This window comes from Miniopterus schreibersii (genome assembly GCF_964146895.1).
Source record: "Miniopterus schreibersii genome assembly, chromosome: 3".
NCBI lineage: Eukaryota > Metazoa > Chordata > Mammalia > Chiroptera > Miniopteridae > Miniopterus > Miniopterus schreibersii.
Genome location: NC_138103.1, coordinates 20,102,589 through 20,114,982, shown reverse-complemented (window position 1 = coordinate 20,114,982; position 12,394 = coordinate 20,102,589). Strand labels below are relative to the sequence as shown.

The following is a 12,394-nucleotide window of genomic DNA, read 5'->3' as shown; positions in this document are numbered from 1 at the left end:
ATAAAGTAATAAAGGAAGAAAATTAATCATGGATCACTTTTTTCCCAGTACATTCCCTATGTCTATCCTTTCTCTTCCTTTTTAGCTAGAAGAGGTGACTGTGGTTGGGTTAGATGGCTGATACAAGTAAAAAGAGCATTGACTTAATTTGAACCAAGTCTCTTGGCCCAGCATAGGGTCTGATTCAATTATTCAACTATAAATTATTCAATTCCAAGTAGCCCTAAAAGGTCTAAGGAGTTAGGGGATTGTAGTTGAGTAATATTTATTAATTAATCATTTATATTTTATATGTTACCTTTTAAAATTGCTTCCTGAGAAACAGGAGACTAATAACTCTTGAAAAGCCTTGTAAAAATTTTAGGCAAACATTTTTATAAGTTTAAAGTAATGTGGTCTCATGTTGGATTAAACTGCTAATTATGTTCTAAATCTTATTTTTAACATAAATATGTTAACTGCTGGTCCTCAGGGTCTTTCTGGGACAGGACACAATCTAAAGACTGAATTAGCTCAAAATGAGGCTTCGGGGTGTTACATAACTGGGGCCTATGGTCTTGCTGATGCACTTCGGAAGCTGTAAGTGATAACCAAAACACGCCTTTGTTAGTGTTCGGATCATGCCAGCTCTCTCTCTCTCTGCTTGGGTGTGTTCAGCAATCCACTGAAGCAAACTAAATCCTCAGTAACAGCAAAACTACCTAAATAAGAAACCGCGAATAGAAGAAAGAAGGTGGAAAGGGTTATAGGTGCTTATTTACATTGTGAAACAAAACATGCTATTTAATAGATTTTATAAAGCCCAATGTGAAGGGACAGCACCTCACCTTTAAGCTACTTACCTGGCTTTTTCATTCGACAGGGTTTAAGAGATTGTCACAAAAACAACAGTATGAGAGCTGCCACAATTAATCAAGGACTTCATTTTGCAGTTGTCAAGAGGTTCATAGTTGGCTCTTAAACTTTATAATTATGGTTAGTATAAGTCCTAAAGCCTAATTTTAAAAAATATTCAAAACTAACTAAGGAAAATATTTAAGGAGTATATATTTCTCTTCTAAGTCTAAATATTCTTAAGTAACTCCTGAAAGCAGGAAAAGAAATTATCTAAATATATCAGAATATTTACTAATATCTTTGAGAATTTTAAATATTCAAGTTCCTAAATATGTTAACAGTAAAGCTAATGACAAGACAATTTTAGATAAGAGAAAGCAAGACTCCATAGTTCCCTGTCTCTAATGATTTCTTTTCCATTTATGACACTGAGAATTTTATGCCTGGCTGTCTGCTCCAGAGAAAAACAGCTTCTTCCTCTCTTTCCCTCACCAGTCTCCATTAGGCCATACCACTCCTGGACATTCTAAGGAGCAAGGTCGTGCTCAAGACAAAAGCTCATCACCTTTAGACTACCAGTAAGCCTAACAGGTTAATGAGGGGTGGGAAATGTTTTCAAAGTAAAACCCCCCAAAAAAGACCCACTGCAAACATGTGCCATTTATTTTCCATGGTACAGGGCAGGCAGTCTTTTTGGCTGGGTTCCATGGTGAGGCAAAGTTCATGTGACTGTTTGCGAATGAATTAATACCATATTGGATGCAACACAAAGAGCCACCCTGTATTCCCTTGTGTGCAACAGACTTTTGAATAAATTATTTTCTTTCTAGTAAGAACAAGAGATGGTCTAAAATTGTTCAGTGTAATAAATTTAACAGATGGAAATTTTAGGAAAAACACTTTTCAAGATGGGACTATAAGCTCAAAAACCTAACAACTGTAGTAACTAGTAATACCAAAGTTTAAAATAAGAACAACAAATAAGTCTCCTTTTCACTGAGGCCTAAAACATGCTATTTCATAGTAAGTACAGTTTCAAAAAAGCCGGTTAATTTAGGAAGAGGAGTTAATTTAGAGAGAAAAAGGTGGCAGGTGCTTATTTGCCACGTACTTGACACTAATACTAACAGCTGGCCTGGTATATCTGTGGCTGTGTTAACATGATTGAGCCTCATCTTCAGAGACATACCAAGAAGTAGTGAAATACCAAACAGTTTTATAAAAGGGGAATCTGTATCTACTTATCCGCTTACTATATGATACTGCTGGCAATGACTTAAAAGCTTAAATTCACCAACCAGCATAGATTAGTCTTGCAAATGGCCTCATGAATGAAAAGCTTCTTCTTCATCGTCTCATCCACGTGTGGATCCCAGCAAAGGGGCTGCAGCTCTTTCAGGTATGTTGTCTCCATCAACTTTGCCTTTTCTTCCTTTTATAAAGCTACACTCAATTTACAGCACCTGAGCTTTCCTATTTAAACAATAAAAGGACTGATTTCCCCTGACTGATTTCCCTTTAATTCCCACCATTTGAAGGAATGTTAATACTGAAACACGAAAATGAGTCTGCTGTGTGTATAAAATGTCAAAACAAAGCTCAGTACCCGTGTGTGCACTGTCTTGTAAGGTACATTAGTTATGTGTCTCTGCATATCTACTTCCTTTTATGAAGGACTCACTTGTTGGGAAGAGTTAACTGCCTAAACGGTTGCCTTACTTTTGAAGTGCCACTAACTCCAGAATTATTTTGGCCACATTCACAGATAAAGGAAACCCTAGCTTATCTTTTCTAAACATCTATCATGTTTACTCCAGTAGTGGGAATATTTTGCCAATCCACTACCAATGCCAACATAAATATTAATAAAAAATAAGGGGAGATCCTGGAATCATTACTTAAATGTCAAGTTCACGTTCCTTGTAAAGTTTATTTATAAACTATTTGGTGACATAATCCTTCTACACACTAAACCCAAATTGAAATGTCATCATTTTCCCCCAACAGAAAAGAAAATAATTCTAACAAGTGAAATTCAAATACTTAGGAATGACAAAACACAAAAATCAAGAAAATATCTAAACCTGATTATCTCAAAGCATTTAAACTGTACTTTGTATTAATTAATTTTTAGGCTAATACCTACATTTTGTATATGATATGATTTAAACATGGCATTAAGAAGACCTAAAAAATGAAGAATAAACTTGAAAAAGCATTAAGGTAAGAAAGTTATGGTTCTTCCATCTATATGTTATTCCATGTACTCACATAACTGCATCGGAAACCTAGACTTCTGATAGCTGTACAGGGATTCCATTTATGCTTCGTAATGTATACATGAACTAGGCTAATATAGCATAAACCTAAAATTAGAGTGTATGCCTAAGTATAAGGTAAGGTTTTTAACTTCCTGAAGTCACTTGTTAGAAAAAAGGAGATTATCTCATATTTGAGTGCTTATACAATATTTTATATTATGAGATGCTCTTTCATTTACTTAATAGTAAACAAAAAAGTATTTGAGAAAAACACATTAGCTATGGAAAACAACATGGAGGTTCCTCAAAAAATTACAAAAAGAGTAAAACATTTATTCGTAAAGATATATGTATGTAGCCCTATGTTCACTGCAGCATTATTCATGGTGGCCAACACATGGAAACAACTGAAGTGTCCTTCTATAGATGACTGGATAAAGAAATGTGGTACATATATACAATGGGATAGTACTCAGCCATAAAAAAGATGAAATACTGCCATTTGCGACATGTATCAATTTTGAGTGTATCATGCTAAGCAAAATAAGTCAGATAGAAAAAGTCAAAAACCACATGATTTCAATCATATGTAAGATATAAAGGTGAAAGTAACAAATGAACAAACAAAACAATCGATAACTCATAGACCCAGTCAATAGTATGGTGGTTACCAGAGAGAAAGGGGACTGGGGGAGAGGTAGTAAAGGGTAAAAGGGGTCAAACATATGGTGATGGAAGGAGATCTGACTTTGGGTGGTAAACACACAATGCAATATACAGATGATGTATCAGAGAATTGTACGCCTGAAACCTATACAACTTTATTAACCAATGTCACCCCAACAAATTTAATTAAAAATATATATTTAAAAAAAACTTTTTTTTATTGATTTCAGAGAGAGGAAGAGGGAGAGAGAGAGAGAGAGAGAAACATCACTGATTGGCGGCCTCCTGTATGCTCCCTACTGGGGATGGAGCCCACAACCTGGGCATGTGTCCTGACCAGGAATCGAACCATGACCTCTTGGTTCATAGGTCAATGCTCAACCATTGAGCCATGCCCGCCAGGCTAAAAAATTTTTTAATCCACTTCATTAGAAGCTGGTTTTAGGATGTTTACAGAAATATCTTAATAGAATCAGGAAAAAAAAGTGGGAGGAAAAAAATCAACAAATTATTCCTAGGGTATAACCTTAACATTCAAAGTGTTGGATGCTGTTACAAAGACTTTCAAAACTGCTTTTAAAAATGTCATCAAATAGTATTCTCCAGAAGGGACACAAGTGAACAGTTGCTAATTCTGGGGCAGGAACTGGGTAGCTAAGGGACAAGACTGGGAAGGTGACCTACCTTTCACCATGTACCCATTCGTAATCTCTACTTTTTAAACTCTGTGAATGTATTACTACTTTAAAAAAGGATTAGATTCAGAAACAGAAACTACAGCCCCTTAAAATATTATAACAAATCACAGATGAAACCTGAGTAATTATGTTATAGAGATTATGAATATATAACTATAAGACACATACAAAAAAACAAAAAAAACCCCTGCAGCCCCACTGTTTTGTAAATGATACTTGTGGTTTACACATAAAATCTTCGGTGTCAGATTATGCATATATTCAACAACTGCTGTAACTCAAACAAAGGAGACAGAAATGAAGATGCACCCTGGATTTTCATGCTAGATGGATGATGCAGAGGTTCTACTGATGATAAAAACACCACAAAGATTCATGGACAGAGCTTGAGCAACACTCATTTTATGAAATATGAGCGTGGATAAAGCAATTCTTCTATATTATTGTACTGCTTCATAAAATGTGACTTAAATTATATATATGTAACTAAATTAGTTAAAACTTTTACCATTTCATCTACCTCCCTGAAAGTTTACAAGCAGAGACCATCTTGTCTTTGAGCTTACCTTATATTCAGGCATACATACTCAAGAGAACATTCTTGCAAGAGAATGTGGTGAGCTGGATCAAATAAATCCTCACAGAGTAGAAACCTATTCCACACACTTCACTTCTCTCCTCTGCTACACATGACCACTTTCTTGAGCAACTGTATATTAGGGCAACTTTATATCTGCTCAACTCTCTTTTTTGTCAGATAATAATTTGAGCATTATTATACTGATCCAAGTGTACTGTGTAAATTTGATCACATTTAGTCATGTTTCAGAAAATGTGATTCTTCTCTCTCAACCACTAAGATAAAGCTAGGCCCTAGCTGATGGAAGGTTCTAAAGCCATCATCCGTCAACCCCAGCTTCATGAAGGCTTTGGCAGCACCTTAGCCAAAATATTGCTGTATACCAATTAAACTGCACAAGGGCTGTGCCTAACAGCAAGTATCACATATAAGAATCAGATATCTTATTTGAAGGGAGAGCAATTTATACTCCAAAGACATGTATTAAAAAACTAAGACTAGTAGGGTATGTATATCTTTTATCCATTTTCCTAAATAAGATAAGGCCAATAATGAAAAGAATTGGGAAACACTAGGAAACAGAAAAATAACAACCTAGTACATATGGAAGTGTTTTACAGGGAAACTTTTCTTTCTTTTAAAAGTGAAATTAAAAAAATATATTTGTGAATATAAGGCTTATCAGAAGTGAGAAAAGCACAATAAATCCAGTTGAAAATTCTTAATTCTGCACTTTTAATATGCATATGTGTAAATTTTAATATTTTATATTTGTTAGTTTTTATGTTTTAAGTATTACGTTATATCATCTCTCTCCATTTATGTTAAAAATTGGCAGTATTGTGTTTTCTGGAAACTCTGGGATGCCTCTGTGATCAATGAAAATTTCCTGAACAGATAACAAATACATAGAAAATATTTATTTTATATACAAGGATGAGCCAGCCAAGGACTGGAAATATGGCCATATCTTATACCGATTAATATAAAAAATACTCAAATAAAACACCCTTGTTTTCTTAGTGATCATTAAGATAGCTCAAATTCTGCCAATTCTGAAATTGAGCTGCAACACATTGGAGATGGGAAAATTGGGAAGGAAATCTATTTAATTCCACAATCTATCTTCCCTGGAATCACCACAAGAAGCTACTTTCCAATACCATTCTAGCATGAAATCTGCTGCTGGTGTTAAAATGGTTGAATCTAAAGCTCATTTCCAAAGAGAATGTTGCTACTAAAGACACTGGGGAAATAATGGAAGAATTGGATGGAAAATGAAAATCTGCCTATTACTCAAAATCAGGTAGTACCCCTATAGGCTCTCTCCTGTGTGACAGACTGTCAAATGTAACTGGCAAAAAAAAACCCAAAAAAAAACCAAAGAAAAATAAATTGGGCTCACAAAAAGGTTAATCTTCAAATCAAAGTCCCCATAGCACATGCTGAAGAACTCACCATTCTTCCTTTCATTCAGAGGGGGTAAGTATTGACTGGACTGCAAGGAGAGTTCCTGGAATTCATGAGCAACGGCTTCACTTTGAGGACTTGGAGCAAGATGGGCTAAAGGTCCCAATTCATCCTCAGTGTCTAGTGCCCCTGTGTGATCCATTGTGTTCCAGCCACTGGCAATAGGGAGTCCGAGACACCTCTTAAACGTGGTCTGTTGAAAAGACTGTCAAAATAAAGAATGTGTAAGCACGTGGTACATTTATTTTTCTCTAATTTACACAAAAGTATTAAAATGGGATCCCTTGGTTCTAGTTCAGTTTCACTGCTGTGTGATAGCTGCCGTCTCTGGACTTCAGGTTCCTTGTACAACACACAGATATAATATATTTCCCACCTAACAACTAGATAAATAAAAGTTGAAAGTATTTTGTACAATTTTTTAGTATAGTGTAAAGAGAAGTTATAGTTATTGGTGTCATTAAAGATTTTAATGCATCCTAAGATGAGACAAAAGGCAACTAATGCTGATGAAAATAAAAAAGCAGTCTGGCTTGAAAATCTATCTTAACTGCTATAAATTAACCTAATTGACAGAGAAATCAGTAACTAAAGTGCCAAAGACACAACAAAAACCCTAAATATGTGACACTGGCTTAGAGGCTGAGTGGTGGCCAGCAAGAAAACTACTATGGGAAGCTAGAAGGATGGTGGTCCATATTATGCAGTGGCAAAACATTTGATAAAAGTGTTGCCTGCTCAGTAGCATTTCATACCATAGTTTGTTTATCCATTTATCTATTGGTAGACATTTGAGTTGTTTACAGTTCTTACTTAATAGAAAATAAAGATGCTATGAACATTCTTGTACAAGTATTTATATGGATACATGCTTTTACTTCTCTTGGGTAAATATCTAGAAATGAAAGGGTTGAATCATATGGCAGCTGCATGTTCAAATTTTAAAGAAACTAGCAAACTGTTTTCCAAAGTGGTTGTGCCATTTTGCATTCTTACCAGCAGTGAATTACAGTGGTATTTCATTGTGGTTTTAATTTGCATTTCTCTAATGATGTTGAGCATCTTTTAATGTGCTTGCTATATGTGTATCTTTGGTTAAGTATCCGATCGAATATTTTCATTTTTAAAATTAGGTAGTTTATTTTCTTATCGTTTTGAGAGTTCTTTATATATTCTGGACAAAAGACCTGTATCAGATATGTAACTTGCAACAATGGCTTATCTTTCTATGCTCATAATAGTGTTTTGTAAAGAATGGATGTTTTGAATTCGATGAAGTCCAATTTATCAATTTTTTCTTTTATGGATCATGTTTTTAGTGTTGAAGCTAGGAAATCTTTGATTAACCCAAGGTCACAAAGATTATCTCTTATGTTTTCTTTTAGATATTTTACAGTTTTTGTTTTACATTTAAGTCTACAATCCACTTTGGGTTAATTTTTACATATGCTGTGAGATCTGAATCAAAGTTTTCTGGTTTTCTTTTTGACATAAGGATATCTGATTGCCTCAGCACCATATGTTGAAAAGGTAATCTTTTCTTCATTAAACTGGCTTTGCACCTTTGTTGCAAGTCAACTGACCATGTATATGTGGATCAATTTCTTGACTCTATATTTAGTTTCCAGAAAGGAGAAAGCCACAAAAGAGGAACCCCTAAATTCTGTGTGTAAACTCTGCTCAAGCCTCTGGTTGACCCCTAAAATTATGCACACACAGGGCAGACTCCTAACAGCCCAACTAAGGCAAAAAGAACAGAATTGAGATTTCAGCTGCTGCTCACCATAGGAAAGATGGAGTTTGCAAAAGTGAGTTCAGCAAGGTTAACTGTGTGTTAAAATATAACAATACTCTTGAGAGGGAACCTTACAAAATCCAGGGTCTCTTATAACTATGCATCCAAAATTCCACATCCAACAAAAATACCCTTTAATAGTGAAGGCAAAAGTGTCACTAGCAGACACATACTGCAAGTAATGCTAAAAGAATTTCTTCAGGCTGAAGGGCAGTGTTACCAGATAAAAACTTGGATATTAGGAATGAAAAGCATCAGAAACAGTAAACATGTAGATAAATACCAAAAACTAGTTTTCCCTCTTCATTTCTTTAATATTATGATTCAAAGTAAAAATTGTAACAGTTATAGGGTTTATAAGGTAAATAGATGTATATATGGCAGTTATAACATAAAGGATGAGAGAGAGGTGACCATATTACAACATTCTTACATTTCTATACATTATATAAAAGTCGGAAAATTTTAACTTAAAGTAGGCTGAGACATTAAGGTTGTATACTGTAATTCCTACAGCAACCATTAAAAATACAAATCTTTTTAGTTAAAAAGCCAATAGGGAATTAAAAGAAATTCTAAAAATATTCAATTAAGCTAAAAAGAATAGAGAAACAAACAAATAAAAAATAAGAAAAACAACAAACACAGTAAAATATTAGACCTAAATCCAACCTTATCAATGATTATGTTAAATGTAAATTAACTAAACACTATTATTAAAAGACAGAGATAAACAGAATAAATTTTTAAAAGTCTAACAATACATGCCAATGAGTGACATACTTTAAATAGGAAGATATAAATAGGATGGAAGTAAATGGTTAGAAAAAGAGGTCATGCAAACAAAAAGCCCAGAAAGGCTGGAATCTCAAAAATATGTGTTAGGTAAGTGAGTATGTAAGTAAAATGACTTACTTTTCTAGGGAATATAAAAATATGATTTCTTGATTTTTTTCAAAACTATGAATTTTCATTTCAAATTATTTATTCATATAGAATAAAGTACATTCACAGAAAATTAATTCTAAGCTACAAGTACCATAATGCCTTATAATGTTAAGATGTACAAACTGTCACATAATTTCAAAGATCCTTTAGGCACAAAATTTTAAAATGTCTCCATGGAATATTATCTGTTCTTCATATTGAATAATTTCTTTCACCCTACTATTCCTTGACATTATGCTCACCCTAAACTCCCACACATCCCTTCAAGTTAAGAAAATTATAAACTAAGAAAATCTTTACAAAACGTAGCAAAAGGAAAAGAATAAGTGTTAGCCTATTCTGAAATCCTACTACCAAATTTGCAAGCTGTCACCTAATATCTACTTAACTGCTTGATTTTATTTATTTTTTGAAACAGAAATCAAACATCAAACATAAAGAAACACTCCCTGTCCAATAGTCTCTGACTGAGATGTTTAAAATATGGCATTAGAAAAGATTTTTTCATTGGGTCATAATTTAATTATAAAAGTAAAGCAATCATGTAGCTTTAACTAGACAAACTGTGATAAAATATTAATTTGTCTAGAACTGACAAAATGAATATCAACTTAATATCTTACATATCCCAATAGCATAACTTCATTCTAAAATGAAACTAATCAAACATTTATCTAGCACTAGATTAAAACACAGCAGAATAGGAATATCAACCTGGCACATGGCTTCTACTCTCCAAAAACAAACCATTGTCAGATACTACACTTAGAGACAGAAAATATAATACAGGAAAAAAACAAGAGGCATCACATTTTATTTGTTCATCTATTGATTCACTCATATCTTTTTTCTGAATGGAATCAAGATAACACCAATAATGATATAATATTTAAAAAGATGCTAGGCTATTAATAGGCTAAGATAGTCCCAAAACCAGTGCTAACATTTAATTTGAATCAAATGAAGTCTCAGGGCAAATCTCTTTCCACTGTACTTTATTGCTCATAATGACTAATTTACATGAAATATTAGTAAATAAAATGATTTGTAATCACTGTTATATTAAAAATGCTAAATAAGCCCGGCTGGGCGTGGCTCAGTGGTTAAACGTCGACCTAGGATCCAGGCGATCAGGGTTCGATTCCCGGTCAGGGCACATGCCTGGGTTGCGGGCTTGATCAATGACTCTCTCATCATTGATGTTTCTATCTCTCTCTCTCCGTCTCCTTTCCTCTCTGAAATCAATAAAGATATATTAAAAAAAAAAAAAGCTAAATAATAATGGAATTCAAAGAATGTCAATATCAAACTACAGAAGTTTAATATATAATCAGCCAAATGCAGACAGGTAGGAGATCCAAACATACTCAACAAAAAATGTTTAGCAACAACAAAACTGTTGTCTCTGGCCTTTAAAGCGTCCCTGAATTACAAACAGGAAAATATCTGCCTGACAGCCAGTAAAAATAAATTTCTAAATTCAAACAAGATAAAACTTGGATTAAGAAATCCAAAGGCAAAATTTTCCACACACACAAAGTAATTTCCTACATTAGAAGAGTGTTTACAATGAAGTCCTATGATCAAACAAGTTGAAAATTTCATATTAAATGCACTTTTGAGAAACAGAATTATGTGTCACTGGGTTGGGTAAATTACTGATGTCAACACTGTGTTATTTTATGTTATCTGTTCTTCCTTCAAAGCTCCTGGTGACAATTGTTAAATATTAAATGTTAGAGTTCAAAATTAATATTAGAACAAACTCTTGTTAAATGTGTGTGTGTATGTGTGTATGTGTGTATGTGTGTGTGTGTATTCTCTTAATAATATTGGGGGGGGGAAGAGAATTGCAGAGAGAAACACTTTAACCAATCTGGCCATATTCAGTTTTAACAATTATTACAGAACGAAAAAATCAGAGCTCTAAAGTTACATGTTTCTACACAAATATTATTTCACTACCTACTACTTTTCCTTAACTATTATCATAAAAAGTGTTTTTGTTCCCCTATTTTTTCTAATTTAATTCCTGGTTTGATTAGTCGAATGTTCTTATATTTCAAAAGACTATGTAAGCCTGGCCGGGCGTGGCTCAGTGGCTGAGCGGCAACCTAGGATCCAGGCGATCGCGGTTCGATTCCCGGTCAGGGCACATGCCCGGGTTGCGGGCTCAATCCCCAGTCGGGGGCGTGCAGGAGGCAGCCGATCAATGACTCTCTCATCACTGATGTTTCTGTCTCTCTCCCTCTCCCTTCCTCTCTCTGAAATCAATATATATTTGAGAAAAAAAAAAAAGACTATGTAAGTTCACAGAATAACAATATTTTAGCTGAAAGGTACCTTAGAACTAAGGTCTAGTATAAGTGGTTCTCAACCTTCTTCACAATATGATAATCATTTGAGGGGAAAAATCCCTGATGGGTGCGGGCAAAGGGAGAGGATCTGCAGAGATTTTGATATAATTGGTCTTAGACAGAGTGATTCTAATGTGTAGCCAGGTTGAGATTCATTCATCTAGTAGAACCACCCTCCCCCCCCCTTATTTTATAGAGAATAAGTCATTTGCCCAATGAGGGAAGAGAGGTCAGTAGCAAACTATTCCAGCATGTGTGAAAAATCATAGAATATAAATAGGTATGAAGTGCTATGGGAACCTAAAGAATTAAACACCTAATTTTATTTGGGTAAACTAGGAAAAGTCTTCAAGGATGAATAAGAGTTGGTAGGCAAAGAAGTTTTTCTCATCAAAGCATAGTGGCATGAACAGTTTTTGCCTACCAGCAAAGGTTTGATGGGGCCAGTGTAGAAAGGGCATGGCATGGAGGGGCAGAAGATAAGGCTGATGTGGTAAGTTAAAGCACAATTGTGAAGGAATGTGGACTCTACAAACAGTGATATGATTGGATTGGTATTTTAGAAAGATAATTCTGGCAGAGGTAGGTGACTGGTAAAATCTCATGCTAAAATGCTGAGGGACTAAGTTAAGATGGTAGAAATGCAGAATAGGGAATAAATTCAAATTAATATTTAAGAGGCAAAATTTCTAGGCTTGATGACTGGCTCATTTGAAAGGTAAAGGAAACAGAGAATTGAGAGTGGTGGAGGTTCTTAGATTTGGGCAGTTGGAAAGGCTGGA

General features: G+C 34.5%; 1 protein-coding gene across 8 annotated transcripts in view; it reads right to left on the bottom strand.

The window, feature by feature from the left end:
• MRTFB (myocardin related transcription factor B) overlaps window positions 1-12,394 on the bottom strand; it is a 262,736-nt gene that overhangs the window by 118,799 nt on the left and 131,543 nt on the right. For all 8 annotated transcript variants that reach the window (XM_081133191.1, XM_081133187.1, XM_081133195.1 and 5 more), the window contains one exon: window positions 6,501-6,717. In XM_081133191.1, coding sequence (XP_080989317.1) covers window positions 6,501-6,654 — 154 coding nt within the window. In that variant the 5' untranslated portion in view covers window positions 6,655-6,717. The remainder of the gene's footprint in view (window positions 1-6,500; window positions 6,718-12,394) is intronic.